The sequence below is a fragment of the Lissotriton vulgaris genome, chromosome 10, assembly GCF_964263255.1.
Source record: "Lissotriton vulgaris chromosome 10, aLisVul1.2, whole genome shotgun sequence".
NCBI lineage: Eukaryota > Metazoa > Chordata > Amphibia > Caudata > Salamandridae > Lissotriton > Lissotriton vulgaris.
In genome coordinates this window covers 1005922068-1005939563 of record NC_141698.1, presented here as the reverse complement: position 1 = coordinate 1005939563, position 17496 = coordinate 1005922068, and the positions used below count along the sequence as shown (strand labels likewise).

The following is a 17496-nucleotide window of genomic DNA, read 5'->3' as shown; positions in this document are numbered from 1 at the left end:
CGTCACCAGCATGCAAGGGGTTAAATGAGGACCATCTACAGCTCTTTGGCACAAGTTATAACTAGAAACTGGCAAGGAGAGCTGAGATAAGGGTACTCTAACAAAAGGTGTCCTCAGGGCATCGGGATGAGGCCTGACCCTTTGAGTTACATTGGCGGGTATATAAATATGTTCTTTTCAGGGACAAATGGCAAATCCGAACTAAATTAGCAGGCCACGTTCACGGGTGAGGATGTGAAACTATGTGTACATAGCAGGTAATGCATCTGAGAACCTTCAGGCTCTTACTGTATCTCCTGCTAGAAGGGAAGAAGATATGGGAGGGAAGAAGATACAGGAAGACCATTCCAACCTAGCTGTGTATTCTAAACACTCTGATGAATCTGACGGAAAGGGCGCGAGGCAATGCATACAGTGAGTGGCTGCTCGGCGTGCTTTGCGGCCTCCCTGCACCATCCCAAGAAGGTGGTCTTCCAGGTAAAGGTGTCGCTGAACCTCGAAGCAGAATCTTCTTTAATGAGTGTTTGAGCTGGAAACCAGAGGCATGTACCCTGTGAGATGCCCTCTGTGGCCCCTGGCACCCAGTGCATGCAGAGGAGGGCCCATCTACACGTGGACCTGGTCCTGTGTGTGGTTGTTGATGTTGGTGGTTGAGTTGGTTGTGAGTGAGCAGGCGTGACGGCCTAGCTGAGACCTCTGCAGAGTGTCTGTTGGAAGAATAGGGTGTCCGTGCACCCAAGAGTCTTTTCCAGCTGATGACGCTTGGGGTCATTGGTGCAGTTTAAGGTTGGGAGCTTTTAGCAGAGTTTGGCTCACGCATTAAGGCCTCTGCTCAGCAGAAGTCCTTCCCTTCTAGAATGGAGATGACATCAGTAAATTGTGAAAGAAATTAGCATGGACTGCCTGGTTGTTTGCGGCAAAGGAGGTTATGTGGCCTTGGTTGGCAGGGCTGGATCCGAGGTTTCAAGAAGGATGTTTTGTTTTTCGATGGTTTTATCTGAAGTCGGTGTTGAGAATGATGTCAGGACACTGCGGCTCTCGCTGCTGGACCTGTGCTCTGTTGGCATTTCGTATTTGCCTGGCACTAGGTCTCTTGCTCTTCGGTCTTTTCTCTGTGGGATGGAGCAGCTCTCTGGTGTCAGGCAGTCTGTGCTCTCCAGTGCTGAGTAGTCGTCGTAGCCAGGTTTCCCACTGAGTTTATGCTCCATTGCAGTGAGTAGTTGCCTGGCGCCAGGCCTCGGCTGAATATGCGCTCTCTTGGTTTTCTTTTGCAGTCTGGGTTTAGTTATGTTTTTGTAAAGAGCCAGGGTGTGGTAAAACATTAAATTTTGAGCTGGCCGACTGTTTCCAACAATTTAGCTGCTGTTTAGAAGAGTGAATGACGTTTTAGAGAAGCAGTAGAGGATGAATGGTTGGTTGTGCAGGTGTGTGTGTGTGTGTAAGTGACACAATAGGTACTGACCAATAAAGGCAAATGCAAAGCAAGCCAAACATCATTTGTGGGATGATGGAGGTTGTGTGTGCGACCTGTGTGTGTCTGAGACACTTGGGTGACCGGGCTGGTTAACACAGTGTGTAAACTCCTAAAATGCCAGCTGTTCACAGACACAAGTTGTGTGTTCGTGTATGCCTGTGTATGTGTGAACCTGTGTGGTGTATGTGTGAACCTGTGTGCGGATGGGTTTTCTTTTTTCAGGATTTTCCTGTGATTGCTGATGGGTAGATATGTATGTGTGATTTTAGAGTTGAGGGTTGTCCTACTTGAAGGGAGTTGGATCCCTTGGTATCACTCTTGGGTGGTAGTCTGGGTGGGCACCCCTCAGGGCACGTGTCATTAAGCGTTATGTGGCGAGTTGGTGTGCAAGTTCTTTGTGTGTTAACATTTAGAGTGGCTGAAGTGGGGGTGTTTTAGAGTGGGTGGTGTTAAGAGTGTAGGGTGGTGTTAAGTGAATCCTAGTATGTATTGGTGTGAATGGTGGTGAGGGTGTGGTATGAGGGGAGGTGTGTTGAGGTGGATCGGTGCAGGGAGATGGAGAGAAATCTATAAAAATAGAGAGGAGAGTTTTGAGTTCTGCTAAATACCATTCCTGCGTCTTTTAGGTGGCTCAAGTCTGTTTATTTTGGTTTGTCTTGCTAACACCTTGATTTGCCATTTTGCCTTCATGGTCAAAGGGTTTCACCTACCTCGGTGCTGGAGCCAAGCCACGGATTCTCAGTCAACCCATTAGACGCTTACCTGTATCCCTTCTTGGAGGACCTTCATGCCACCTCCTCCTCCTCCCGCCTTCCTTAACAAAACCTCAGATGCGTAACACGGGCGGCTTGAGCCTAGAGGACCGAAACACATGGCTCTTGAGACCGGGGGCCAAGCATCCTTTGCAGGTAGGCCCAAAAGTGGCCACGACTTCTGTGTTCTGTGGAGATTAGCTTCCGGATTACAGAATAAACATTTATTAAAGTGTGGCCCTAAACACAGCTTGGCAATATGCCATTAAGCTGGTGTGTCGTGGTTGATGGGGGTTCTGGGGGCTTTAACTGCATGGGTTATCTTAACAGCTGCACGTTATTATATACAAAGTGCATTTGTATAGTGCATCGAGGTACCCTTTCTACGCCCCGAAGCGCTTCTGGCAACTCGGATTCTTATTGACTGGAGTCAAAGAGGTCTGTTGTTCTTAATTCTGAGCTAGAGACCGCTTCAGCTGTTTGCCAGCCAGGAGTTTCTACGAAATACATGCACAGTTACAGGGGTTCCGGCGAGTCCTCGAGTCTAATCAGGTGTAAATCACGGTTTGCATGCTGCACCCCCATTCACACGTGCACATCCACCGGAAAAATAGTGCTTTCCGGGGCTGGCGTGCTTGCACTGCTTGGACAGTCCTTGTGGTTTTTGTGTGTGTTAGGTGTATATTGCTGCATAATGTAAGTTTACAAAGGATACAAAACTGCTGCGTGCTGCATTGTTACGCTATGGTCACTATTTTCTGGTAACTAGAACATTCCTGCGAAGTTCCCGCGTTCTTGTACTAGTCAGGCGATAGACTCTGGCCCCTGGCTTGTGATCCCTGCACACCCCGTGCCACAGGCAGGGAACACCGGGCGACGGGCACTTCCCTAGCCCCGCACTTTAGAGGGAAATGTACCCTATTTAGGAAGAAGTATGCGGCGCGGGCCCTGTCGTGGCCTGAAAGCCTGCCTGCTGCAGCGCCTTCCACGCTGGTGCTCGGGGGCAGGCGGCGGCCGTGCCAGCTGGCCGGGACGGGGGAGGGCGGGGCGGGGCGGGCGGAGCTCGCATTGTTCTTGTTCACCTACCCGTGCACTCTAGTACCTCGGATCCCGCCACCACGGAGGAGACCGGGGAATAATATGGAATGACTGCGAAAATACAAGACTGTATGTGAGGCAACAGTGACACCTGGTGTCCGCGTGATAGAACTGCTAACCTAGCCACAGGCCGCCGCCTGCTGCGATGCAATGCTAATTAATCTGCGCTGCATTTGTATGCAAGCGCGGGATAATGTGCCCGTCTGCTCAGTATCGGAATGCGTCACGCTGACGATGAACTTCGTGACATCCTCGTATATAAATAAAACCACCAATGGCACCTGAAACTGCTAAATTGCATTACTATAAATTTGTTATTCATCCATCCTCCCTCGCTTCTCGGCTCTTTCTCTGTTAACAAGTTCTCGTCCTTTTATCTTCACATTTCCCGCTATTATTGTCCTTCCTGCTTTCTTTCTCCATTTTGCTGGCTTCCACTCCCGTTTTACCATCCCTCCCTCCTTTTTCTTGTGCGCCCCCTTTGTCTTTCTCCACCCCTTCCGCTCTTCCCTTCTACCCTCTCTGATTTGCTTTGCTCATACTCGTCGAATTTCGGCAGCTCACACATCCTGAAGCCAACCCTCCCCTATTATAAAAATCCCCCGTCTCTCCCCCTTCTCCATCCCTCCTCTCACCCATCACGCTGCCCACCTCTCTCCATTAAAGCTGCCTTTCTTGTCACTTCTATTCACGCTCCATTCCTCTCCCCTTGGGCTCCTCCGCCCCCCCCCCCCCCTCTCGTCTCCCCGAGTCCTGTCCTTACTCCATCCCTCTCACCACCTCCTCTTCTTCCCACACCCTCCCTCCCTCCCTCCCGTCTTCCTCCCACACCCTCCCCCCGCCTTCCTCGCCCTCTTCCTCTCCACCCAGCCCTGTCCCGGGGTGTGACCCGCCCATCCTGGGGTATCTCTCGGTAGATGACCTTTGCAGGATGGCGAGGCTGGCAGGTGCCAGGGCTGAGCGCCGAGCCCGTGTCTCCATAGCAACATCTGCACATGTCCGGGCGGTGCAGGAGGGGCCGGGCCGGGGTGGGGCTCTCTTTATCAGGCAGTGCAGGAGGCCTGGCGCCAGATGGTGCCATTCCCACCCTGACCTGTCTGTCAAACGGCCTTTCCTCGGGTTGGGTCACTTCCGGCCTGGCCTGGCTGCCAGGCAGTGCATCAGGGCAGATTTCATGTGAACTCAGCAGGAAACAGGCAGCTGGGGGGGGGGGGGGGGGGGGGGGGGGCTCCCGCAGCACGAGCCTCACCATAGCCCGGTGGGATCACTCGTGGACTCCTGCTTGTATCTGTGTTTTCACGGCTTAGCCGCAAGTCTGAAACGGGCGGGTCAGCTCACCCTTTCATCTTCGCAAAAGCGATAACATGAGTACCACTGGCGTATTTCATTCGAAGTACCTTTATAGGTTGGCAGTACTCGAGAGGTTATACCGTTTTATGTTCTTAGCAAATCACAATCTGCATTTTCATTATATGGTTTCACCTTCACTCCGAAAATGAATCCATTGCTACTTGGGAATATCTCACCCTGACCTGGCTTTCCTGATCTGACAAAGGAGGGGATTGTTCTTTCTTTCTTTCAGGGATCTTTCTTTCTTTCTTTCTTTCAGGGATCTTTCTTTCTTTTCTTTTCTTTTTTTTCTTTTTTTTCTTTTCTTTCTTTTCTCTTTATAAAAGCAATGCAGTTTTAAATATTGGGGAAAAAAAGCACAATAAGGTGCGGCTGGAAAATGTGTGGTTTATTTTCCCTCTTAGGTTTCGGATCCAACAGGGTGTCGCTACTCGGCCTGTTAAGCCGATATGTTGACCTCTTTTTCGTATTCGTATCTCCTTTAGATCTATATTAGTTATAATTTTGAGGTTATCATGACACACAAAATTAAAGCAGGACAGCGGACATTCTGGGCATGTGGACTCTCCAATGGTCAAAATAGTGGTTGGGATGCACAGTTATTGATAAAAACAGAGGCTGTGTGCACGGTATGGGATCTCGACCATTGCCATGACTTGCTCCGTGGGACAAGTCTCCATTTGCCTGGGACAAGAAACTTGATGTGAGCACTGAATGCCCTTTCTGCATCTGAGGTCATGGCATACCAAATACATTTTGTAAGAAATCTATTATTTGAGACTCTTGTCTCCGCTTAAAACCTTATCAACAAGGACAGAGAACTCTCAAAGCGCAAGCATTGACTTTTGCTGTGTACTCTACAGACAACATTGATCAAGTGATGCTTTTTTGTGAGGGCCAAGTCCTGTCTGTATGAAGTGTTTGTGTGATAATTAATCCAGGAAAGCTGTTCTTTGATTTCATGGCTTTATAAAAGGAAGCATAGAAACAGAAGATAGTTGAGGTGTGCCGACATGCGTCGGCGTGATAGATTAATCATGATGTTGCTTGCTTGATATCCACTTATCTATAGGTTATCAAATTCTACAAAGGTTTCTGGAATATTGAGGTCTGTATTATGGAGAACTCCATAGCTGTCTGACGAATTTCGTTTCCTGTTTTCTTTCTTAACAAAGGGATTTGCTAAAAGTTTATCTGATCTCTTTCTCCCATCGTGTATTTTGCGACTATAAGGGTGCATTGCTTGTTGAAGTTAACTTCAGAAGCTGTTGAAGGTAATAATCAAAGGTGTGTTCAGTGTGTTTAGTTTCCAAGAGTTTGAATTTAACTGCCACAGTCTTGGAATTTTATTCACCATTCCTTTTGCAGGCGGCTGAGAATGTAATCATTTCTCCTCTCGGGGTTGCTTTGGTGGCATCCCACTTCATTTTGCACAGTTATCATGGTTTTTAGCATTCAATTAGTCTTTACTGAAACGGAGAGTGTGTGACCTGAAGTTGGTTGGCTGAGTTAAGTGGTATCCAGGTGCCATTTTGATTTTTTAGGGATATGTTGATCCAGGATCAAAGGTCATAGAAAAGAAACGCATGAAAGAAAAGAAATACTCCAACCCAGGGCAGGACGCTTTGGTTCTGTTACATTCTTTGCAAAGCCTTTTGACTATAACAGGCATGTAATGGGATTTAGACTCTCTATCAACAGTGGAATGTCATACTGACCAGCTACAGACAACTGACCACCTTTACCCGGCAAGGGCATTTTAGCATTCCTTGGAGAATGTCCGGGTCCGGGTCCAGGTACTGTAGAACCCCGCTACTGCCTGCACACAGCACTATACGGAGGCGGAAAGGGTCATGGAGGGGGGGGTGGCTGCATTATTCAATATTGACGTCATAAATATTGACCTATAAAAATATTGAGTCGGCAACACCAACAATCAGTCTGTCCTCTATGTAAATATATATAAGTACGGATTTACTATTCTTCACGCCACATGTACCTAACTTGGCAATATAGTGTGGACTCAATTTTTATAATTGTATATTTCGATCAATTTATTGTTATTCCCCCTTCCTCCTCCCTTCAAACTTCCACTCACAACAGGCATTTTGACGCTGGTAGGCATGACGCCCCATACTGAATATTCCCATTTAAGAAAAATGTTTTCATTTTTGCAAAAATTAGCTAATGATTTGTACTATGCTTAGTTCAGCTGTAGTACTTGTACTGTAGATCACTTCGAGATCTCGGTTGAAGGGACGTTGCCCCGTTGTGCATCCAGCGTGACTTCGTTGATTTGTTTCATATGGGGAATAAAATGAGGCACAACGTGCAACTTGCGTCTTTTTAATCACTCTGAACATCACATCTCCGGTGTCTGTGACATGTAGTCGAGACACTGGTCATGCCTGCTTGCAGCAGCGAGGAGCCCTTGCTTCTTCAGTAACTGCAGTGTCTAGCTGGCGGGATCCCCAGATACCCAGTGGCCCTGGAGCACTCGCTCTCTGCCGCTGAGCACATGGTGTGTGCCGTTCAAGGCAGAGCGGTACAAAAGGGGGTGGTGATGGACGGAGCATCTGAATCAATCAAACACTCACACCCAGTCAAAAGATCTGGGTTTAATCCATCACCGTTCTTTAGCCCACTCTGCCACCCCAGTTCAGACATGGCTATATGCAAATCAGTCTGACCCTGTGCCTCATGGGAACAGTCCAGCCCGAACTGCCAAGCCATGTTTTCCCTGGACCGGAAACAAGCTTCTGGGTGTGAGTGTTTGATTGATTCAGATGCTCCGTCCATCACCACCCCCTTTTGTACCGCTTTTGGCCGCCATAAGACGTGAGTCCCTTGCTCACTTTGCCACTGGATTCAAGCAAGCCGGGCTGAAGACGGCTGGAATGCCAGATACCGGTCCTCGGAAGCTTGTTTCCGGTCCAGGGAAGACATGGCTTGGCAGTTCGGGCTGGACTGTTCCTATGAGGCACAGGGTCAGACTGATTTGCATATAGCCATGTCTGAACTGGGGTGGCAGAGTGGGCTAAAGAACGGTGATGGATTAAACCCAGATCTTTTGACTGGGTGTGAGTGTTTGATTGATTCAGATGCTCCGTCCATCATCACCCCCTTTTGTACCGTTAAAGGCAGAGCAGCCGGCGTCCCCCCGCACCCGCACGCCCCTGAGCTGTGTGCACTGCCAACAGACCATAGAAGCAGGAGGGGGTCTGAGGAAATTGGTTTTATTCGAAACCCATCTCACTCGGGCAGGAACAATGCCCCTATTGGTATATTTCAGCGCCTCGCAGAGGTAGTAAGCGCTTAGAAAATACAATTACAATAAATAAATATGCGAGTCTGAACTGTTACGGAGGGGGGAGCCTGCTTGGTCACCGGCCTGCTTGATTGTGTGCAATAACCCACTCATTTTCCCTTTGTAGCGCCTAGAAGAAACAGCCTTCTGACCTAGTAGCTCCATGTCAGACCGCACGGACGGGCACAGCAAACTCTGGCTGGGAGAGGAGCTTCAGTGGGAGGTCCGGTAGGCTGAGGGAGAGGGCCTCGGCGCTCATGACACACCGTGTGACTTTAGACCTATTACTCTCCCTCTATGCGGCTCTGTTGAGTCACCCAAAAAAAGAGGCTCGAGCTTGTGCTGAGCAAGAATCCTTCACTGAGCTTTAATAACAGGGGAGACTGGAGCAATCTAAGTGCATTTTACTGAATATTAAATATGAGCTGGTGTAGCTCGGATTCAGTCCAGTATCCTTCTGTTGTGAAACCAGACACATCTGTTTGCTTTATGTTGTATTTGGTTGGCAGAAAGGAGACATCAGGGAAAGTGTGGCTGGCTCCTGGGCACTTCAAGGGCTCTAGTCTGAATATTTTCAAACCTGGTGTGCTCCCCAAGGTAGCAAGAGTCTCATAGATAAAACTAGCCGCACCGCTGGCTGTGAACCAGAAGATAAACCAGCTTCACTACCATGTGGGCAGAGAAGCCAGATTAGACCAAGGTACTCCAGGCAGCGGCACACCTGGCCCATTGACTGGTTGTATCACAGCACCCTTCCACGGTGGCTAGTCAGGGTGAAGCAGTGTCACCCCCGGTGCTGCCAGTTAGTCATCAAAGGACACCCTAAGGCCACTCGACTACTCCAGTCTTTTACAGGACTCCAAATGCCCCTCTTGTACGTTGGGCGGCCTGGGCAACTCCCACTCGGCTCCAAAAGGGCTCTCAAAAGCCTCAACGTGTAAGTGCTACAAATGAGGCCATTTCAAGGGTTCTCTTATGGTGTGGTAAGTAAGCTGTGGCTTATGTAATAAGAGGAGAGATGCTAGCCAAAGGGGGAGGTAAACTATACCCATGTATATTTGGTCTGCGGTGCAGCAGTCATTATGGCGCCCCTTAGTGGAGCACTCTGGAACCACTGCAAATAGATGTCCTTGGGTTGCCATGGCAATGGGGCTGACTTGCACCTTTTTCTGACCTAGGAGTACAGTACCACTTGCAATGTGCAGCAGAATCCGTGCAGCAAAAATAGAAACAACCAATCCTATTGCAACCGGTTTCAGAATACGCCCAAGATGGCGGCCACCCTGAGTTTGCTCTTGGCCTACGCATGCAAACACCCTTGGGACGACGACTTCCGTATGATACACACCCAGCAGCTGATTCACGCTGCAGCACAATAGAGAAACGCCGCCTTAGCTGTGTGTCCCCTTTCTTTGTACTCGTATCTAAAGAAAGGAGTAAGGCCTCAATGGGATTAAAAATTAGGCAGAACAAACATTTTGGGTGGGGACGGGGATTTATAAAGGTTTACAATTGTCTTTCATTCACCACAACCAGGATGGCATGCATTATTGTAGACACTGTCTATGCCGATATCTGTATAGTTTTAACCCCGGTTTTATATCTTTTTCTTAAAACTGATATTTTCAATTATGCATTACATCATATCAGGTATCAATTTCGTGCTTAGACACCTACTGTAAATATCCCTACAAATCAGTAAAATGAAGGCAGTGACACCTAAGGAAACAATGAGACAAGACAACAACCAGGGAATACTTAGGGTGCTTGTTTCCTGTCTGGGGAGGACCGGGCCTGGCAGTTCGGTCTGGACTGTTCCCATGGGTAGCAGGGTCAAGACTGATTTGCATATGGCTGGGTCCAAAGTGGGCTGGCGAAGTGAGTAAAAGAAGGATGCATTTATCCAGATCTCGTGACTGGGGGTGAATGTTTGATTTACTCAGCCTTCCGTCTATCATTTGTTTCTGTAGCACACCCCGCAGTGAAAAGCCATTCACAAAGGTTAACTGGTCATCTTTCAATTATTGATTGATGTATTAGGGTGTTCGATGAGTATTAATACGACGAAATTTGTGTCTGAACAGTGTTCCATTGTGCGTAAATGACGAAATAATACAGTGATACTATCACAAAATGTGCTGCATCAAGTTGTATAATTTGACCTTTCTTGCCGCATAATTTAGTCAACCCTGCTGCATAATATGGTCTCTCCATGCCGCATAATGTCCTTGGTTCGTTATATAAAACTGCAAAAAAAAAAACAGTCTCTCTCCGGCCCTTTCTTGTGCTGTGTATTTTCTCACAGATTAGGCGCCTAACACCGAGCCCCCTTCATCGGGATATACAGACAGGAAGCGGTGAATGCCGGGAAGGCAAATGACCCTGGATGGGGCTGGCACGTGCACCTGGGCCGGCCGAGCGCGAGCCGCAGGTAGCTGCTCTCAGAGAGGCAGGCAGGGTGCCTGCTGCCTCCGTGTTGCCATGGAAGTTAAGTGCGCAGATCTCAGGGAAGCCTGAAGGCCGGGCGGCTCGGCAGGGGGCCGGGGACTTCATTAAATCGTGTATTAGAAGCAGTGGGCGAGCCGCAGAGACAGGCCTGTGCCTCGCCGCTTCCGTCATGGAGGAAGCATTGGAAGGTGGGGGAGAAGAGGCCCCAAGTAGAAGGGGGAAAGATTGGTAAGCGCCTTGCCCCCTTACATTCCATAGAGACAGAAAGCGCTGTATATTTATGCAGTGCTAGTAAAAATAATCTTGGCCAAATAACACGTTAAATGGAACAGCTGTACTTCTATTTCTGCGGTGCAAAGATCTCATGTCACAACACCGCACTAAACCTATTGTCTTGCTAGGAAAGTCGTTGTTGGCAAAAATTAAATCCGACTGAGAATTATATAAAAAAATAAAATAAAGCATTGGCAAAGCCATCAGGTCTGGATTTAATGTGCTAATGAATGTAGCCTTTAACAGCTACTACACGGACAGGAGGGAGCCGGGGGAGTTGTAAACAAGTCCCCCATGTGGTTCCAGGTCAGCACTGGAGTGGAGGTGGAAGGATACATACATATAGCCAGTAGCATCAGGTGATGGATCGAATGAATATTCCACTGACAAGGCCTAGACATCATGGACAGAGTGTGCAGCCAAAGGCTGAAATTGGCCTTTTGAAGAAACCCAGTGATTATTGAAAGGGGTGCAACTTAATCCAGTTACAGGTACTACTGTTAGCAATAGGTCTTTTGAGAGCAGTGCTGTCAATACCCTGTTCTAATGCAAGTGAATTATGCAATTTCTAGAATTCTGTACGTTGGCTAGTTCATACAAATATATCAGTAAGAATCTTACCAGAAATAAACTGCAATTCATTTTCGATTGGTTAGGAAATTTTCACAAAAGTTGGTCAAAGGGAGAGAGCTGCAAAAGAAGTTCAAATTATTACTACCTTCTCTTTAATTTATATGGGAAAGATTTGCTGAGACTACAGATGAACCAATATATAGAAAAACTTTTAGCGAGGAAGGGCTTGGTGAAGACGCGCCAGACCAAACCAGGAAGAAGAAGGGTAGAAAATGTGTTTTTATGTAATTGTAAGCCTTTGGCTGTGCCGTCCGCAAGCTCACAGTTGTGTTTTAGGTTATGGACATATTTTTTGCTAGCCTTTTATGCCAAGTGCAGCCAAACATGCTTCAGTTGGTCTGTGAACCTCAGCTGAGGGTTCATGGTTTGTACAGGTTCTGGCCATCGCGCAGGACACACAGGTACGGGGACTGGAGTAATGGGTTGAGCCGCTGGGCACGGGACATGGCTGAAGACTACACCCTGTGTCTGCTGCAGCGGTGCCCAGTGGGTGCTGTGTGAGGATAGTAGTGTCGGGCGTAGAGCATGTAGGGGATGGTCTTTGACCCCACCCTCTATGGAGCATGTACAGGGCATGGCCTTAGTCCATCTCTGGCGTCTGCTGCACACAATGACATGGGCATATAGGATGTGCCCACACACAGGCTTTACCCATGCCCTCTTTGCCAACCGGGCTGGAGCCTAGCGTCCACCTACGGGCCATGTTGGATAGGTATACAGTGCTTTAAATCCTCGCTTCAGAGATAGGACTAAAGGCCTTATTTAAATCTCGACGGATGGAATACTGTCGCAAATGTGACGGATATCCCAACCAGCATATTTCAATCTCCATAGGATATAATGGGAAAGTAATAAGGCGAACTGAATATCCCGTCACATTTGTGATGGCGTATTCCCCTCCGCCAAGATCGAATTCAGGCCCCAAGTTCTGGGTCAGACATTTTGCCCTGTGTGTTATGTGGTCAAATCCTTCCTCTTCTCAGCCCCTGGAACAGTTCAATTAAAGCTAGACTTGCCATATGGAACTTGTTAGAGTTTCACTGGAAGCCTGCCATGCATTTTTATTTTGAAAATTGGAAGTCATGCTGATCCCAAGCCGGCACCTCTCTTTCCCCTTTTGCCAAAGTTGTGTTCCTTGTGGGCAATTTCCATTGTCTGGACTCACTGGGCACCGTATCTGGCTATTGAGTTTTATTTTCAGTGGTGGTAAGGGACTCACCTTGCAATAAAGAAGGCTAAACACTTGAAGAACCTACAAATATTGGTGCACAATGGTAAATAGTAGGTCAGAGTGGTGTTAATGGTAGCCTAAGGTTTGGGAGTTCATACTGTGTACGAGCTTTTCATAGAGTTGCCAGGAAAATTGACGGCCATTTTGTTTTTTTGTAAGTGCTCCTGTTTGCCCTTGCTTGACGTATATTGTCTTATTTTTCTTTTTCTGCAGTGAAAATGGAGCCTGGCGCCATGTCCCCGGTGGAGATTAACACAGATAGTGATGACAGCCTGGTGGACACCGCAGCCATGTCCTTTTCAGAGATGCAGCGAGAGTGAGTATTGCATGTTCCTCCTCTAGAAGCAGATACTGATAGCAAAAGTGCTCAGGGCAAAAATCAAGTAATGTAACACACCGGTGCAAAGCAGTCTAAAGAAGACATTGATTTGCGAGGCTGTGTTGATCCCGGGTTGATATCATGGGACACGGTCTAAGCCCAACCCCACGGTGGGAGGAGTATGCAGACCAAGTGAATCTATAATATGTAAAAAGTTGCAAATTTAGTGTTACAAATGAGTTACCATTTTCCACATTTAGTGTAAGTCAAGCTTTTGTCCCTGGCTTGGATACTGTTTCTTAAGTTATTGAATGACCTCAGTTCATGGATTGATTGCGAAAACTGCAGAAATAAAGCTACAAAAAGCAAAATAAAAACCCATTGTAAGTTGGGAAACCCTTTCAAAACTCAGTCTTTCTATTAAATGGATTAGCAAGAGTTTAAAAGGGGAAACGCAGTTTGTTTCCAGACAATGACGTTGTCTGGTAACTTTGCAGCCTAATCGCTCCTCCTTCAGGCGATGTTTGGGGGAGGTGGGTTGCATTCGTGGTGTAAGGAAGGGACTGAAGATACTTTTCTATAACCATCTTCTTTTCTGTGTGTTTCTAGCGCTTCGATGGGGCGCATGCGGCGATCAGAGTCCCCAGATGGCAGGAAGAGGCGGGTTCACCAGTGCGACTTTGATGGCTGCAACAAGGTGTACACAAAGAGCTCCCACCTGAAAGCACACAGACGAATACACACAGGTAAGCCTGGAGTTCAGATGACCAGCCTCGGGTGGGATACAGGGAGGGATTTGTTAACGTTGGGCCTGGTAGCTTAGTAGACAAATGCATCCATTGTAGGGGCCTCTATTCGACCTCATAGTCACAGGTTCAAATCCCGGCGGTTCCACTCAGGCTTTCATCCTTCTGAGGTCGATAAAATAGTACCATTGAGTTGGATAACAATAAACATCTGTTATGCAGCAGCGCCTTATGTTGTTGTTGTCGTCTCCCACCCCACCATGCACCGCTCCTCCGATAATGGCCTCTACTGCATAAGGGGAGTAATGTGGTATCCTTTTGCCCAACACTGGAGCTTGCCTGACTCACTAAAAATGGTAGCAGTGGTGTTCTGGCAGTTTGATGATAAATGTATTATGCGCACACTACCCATTGAGCAGCATTTTAACCCCTTCGCTGCGGCGGGTATTCCGCCGCAGCGCTAAGGGGGAGGCGGGGCCGCGTGGCGGTCCCGTGCTTGTGACGGAACCGCTCCGTCACGGCCCGCCGGTGAGCTGTGCTTGTGACGGAACGGTTCCGTCACGGCCCCGCCCGCTCTTCAGAACGTCCAGCGCAGGCGCGAAATTCGCACGGCGCGGCAAGCGGGACGTGACGGAACTGTTGCGTCACTAGCACAGGCCACCCGAGGCTCGTGACGGAACGGTTCCATCACGAGCATGGGAGGGGTTAAGGAAACACAATTTAATGTAGGCCTTGAATCGTGTTGTCTACTCATCTATAGTAAAACGTTTAAAGATGAAACAAAATATACCAAAAAACTTGAGGTTTGGAAAACACTGCAAATGACAAACCGATTGTTACAGGAAAGTAAACATTTCCTTAACATAGCCTTGTATCCTGCAATTAAACCAGAGTAATTAGTACTAAAACATTACTTTAAAAACTTAACAAGCTCCTATAGTTCTGTCGTCCGTGTATTCGGGTACACCTGTCAAACTGAACAGTTGTTGTAGTGATTTTCCACTGTAGCCTTTCTAGCAACAACCTATTGTTTGTGTGCCTGCATTTAACTCTTTATGTCTGGAACCCCTTGGAGGAGGAGAAAAGTTGTTTCCTGAAGAGATCCTGAAATACCCTAAGTCAAAAGCTTTGAATTACCCAGTAATCTCTTATCGTACTGGAGCCAGTGCTTGTTCTTTTTTAAGGACTGTACTCAGTAATTTTTCTCTTCTTCCTTAGCTTATTCTTTTCTATCCAAGCAGCCATATTCCGCCTTTAACTCCAGGATGTCTTCTTGCTCTGTGCACCGTAATTCTTTGAAAATTCTGCCTTCTTCTGCCCGCTCTTTTCCTTGCACCCTCTCTTTACTATTTTCTCTGCTTTTCAGTGACTCTTACCTTCAGCAGTTCAGTGTCCCTAATATATGCCCATTGCTCACAGCCCACACCACCGGCCTCCCGGTTCGGCTTGTTGTACTCATTCCCTCATTAATGTAGGGGGACTTGATGTTAGGAACTACACTGGCTAATCCATATTTTTGGACATCTGAAAGGAGGCCGCCATTGAAGAGGGTATTTTGTTAGAGTAGATTTCTTCACTCTGGGTTAAGGCTGCACATTATATTTGTAAGCTTTTCACTAATGCATGGACGATAAAATACAATTTTTTTTTTTTTAAAAAGCTCGGTCTCTTTCGACAACTTTTATTAGAAGGCATGACTTCTTTAAACCCTTGCCTGCGGTCGGAATTCCGCTCCTGTGCAGCACATTCCGATCGCGGGCGTGACGGCTCCCGGCCGTCATCAGCACACGAGCACTGTGTGCCATGACGGACGGGAGCCGTCACCAGCATGCAAAGGGTTAAACAACATAGAAATGACAGGATTTGGCCTCGAAGTTTCAACTTGGTGCCTGCGATTCCTCAAGCATGAAAAGCAGGGCTACTGGACTTATGCGATTCCACTGCCAGGGTGTTTTCGTATAGTAATTGATTTGCCACATAATCCATCATCTACTGCATAATCGTCAGATTTTTGCCAAAAAATATTTCTATCTCAAACTGATGCAATGTTACAAAAAAATGTGGTGAAGTTTTACTGTGTTGGTGAAAGCCATTCGCAAAGTTTGACTGCTCACCTTCAATTGCGTATTGCTATACGTGGGTGTTGAACTGGTACTAATGAGGTGAAACCTTTTATCAAGACAGTTCTAATGTGTAAACATGACCAACTAATGAAGTATTACTGTCAAAAAATGTGCTGCATTATGCTGCATAATGTGCCCTTTCATGCCACTTAATTTAGTCAACCCTGGTGCCTAATTCCTGTGGCCCTAATGAAAGGGCACCTACAACCGTGAAATTGCCCACATCCAGAAATTAGCTTTCAATGATACAGCTCTCTTTATTGGAGAGTGCCCTCTTTAACGCTGTGCATCGTCCTTAATTCTTCATCTGTAGCAGCTGAATTCAGTATTGCTTAGCGAAGCTGAATGTGTATGTAACCTATAGGTTTGCGAGCTACACACGTCTGTTATAGGTTCGCAAGCTGCACACGCCATTTAGCATTGGTTCATTGTATTTTTCACTGCAGTATTTTCTAAGAATCTTACCTTCAGTATTATTCTACCAGCCCATGATGAGTTCACAAATAAGCCCCAAAAGTTTGAGAACTAATGGGCATAGACACAGGGGTCTCTAATTAGGCACCTTGGGAAGTCTAGTTCCATTCCACAATTCCCTGCGATTTTACACCTTCTTCAGAATGTCTTGCTGAGCGGACTTGTGACATCAGCCAGCTGCGGCTGCTGTACATGGGTGTGAGGGGCGTGGCCCCACTGTTCATAGGAGGAGAGAGAAGAGAGGCAGGAATACAGATGAGACTTCGCAGGATGAGGGCTGCTTCATTTAAGTTAGTTTCAATGTTTTTAGGTCTCGCCTGTCAATGCGCATGCGCATTGAGCTTGCAAGACTATAGGGGCTTAAACAGAGTTTAACTAGACTGGCGATTTGATGCTGTGCCCGTGCGCTTTTAGGTCAATGCGCAAGCGCATTGAGCTAAAATGCACGTGCACATCTGTTCCCCAGCTTGGCGCCTCCGCTCCTGCTCTCTCCTGGCTGCTCCTCCCCTAATTATTCACGGCCGGCCGGCCGTACTTTCACTTTCACGGCCAGCAGGCCGTGTCTCGTTTTATTTCCTTTTTTGCTTGTTGTTATTCCAGCCAGCATGTCACGGTGCCACCTGTGTTTCCTTGTCCCCGATGCCTTTCCCTATGTGCGCTTGTGCCCATTAACACTATGCTTCCGGAAGCATCTGCCTATTTGTAATTGTGCCCTACACCTTAAAGCGGTCGCCGTCCTTCGTCCCTCTGCTGCTTGGGTCCCATGATCTCAAGTCGCCTTTCCTCTTTGTCTTTTTGTTTCCTTCTACCTATGCGGACTGGTTCCCCTGCCCCACCCTCTGCTCCGATCGTTCCTATGCTGCTTTGCACCTGTGGACCCCACTTTACTTCCTGGTCTTTATAGCGCCTACTCTCCATGCTCCATGACCGCCATTCTCTGTCCCCCCTCTGCTATGCTCCCTGACTCATGTTTTTTTTCCTTCTACTTATGTGCCTTATTCTTCTGGTCCGTGTACCCTTTGGACCCCCTGACGCTTTTACCCAAGTAGCACTACGTCACTTTTTGTCCGAATTATCCATATTCTGTTTGCCTTTGAAGCCCTATAGCGCCTGGTCCTTGCCCCAAACCATTTTTCCCGCCATGTGTCGCACTGTGCGCCCCGAGGATGTCTGCACAGTGGCCGTCCTGGAGTGCCACTCTGCACACAGTGGCCTCATTAGCGCCTCGGAACTGGAGCCCCTCGTAGGGCTCGTTAGCAGCTGCGGTG

The 17496-nt window shown here is 47.7% G+C and overlaps 1 protein-coding gene across 3 annotated transcripts in view; it reads left to right on the top strand.

Annotated features, from left to right (window-relative positions):
* The window catches only part of LOC147689146 (Krueppel-like factor 8), a 664854-nt gene that overhangs the window by 642534 nt on the left and 4824 nt on the right, over positions 1 to 17496 (top strand). For all 3 annotated transcript variants that reach the window (XM_086942040.1, XM_086942041.1, XM_086942039.1), the window contains 2 exons: positions 12780 to 12882; positions 13495 to 13631. In XM_086942040.1, the coding sequence (XP_086798166.1) occupies positions 12780 to 12882; positions 13495 to 13631 (240 nt within the window). The remainder of the gene's footprint in view (positions 1 to 12779; positions 12883 to 13494; positions 13632 to 17496) is intronic.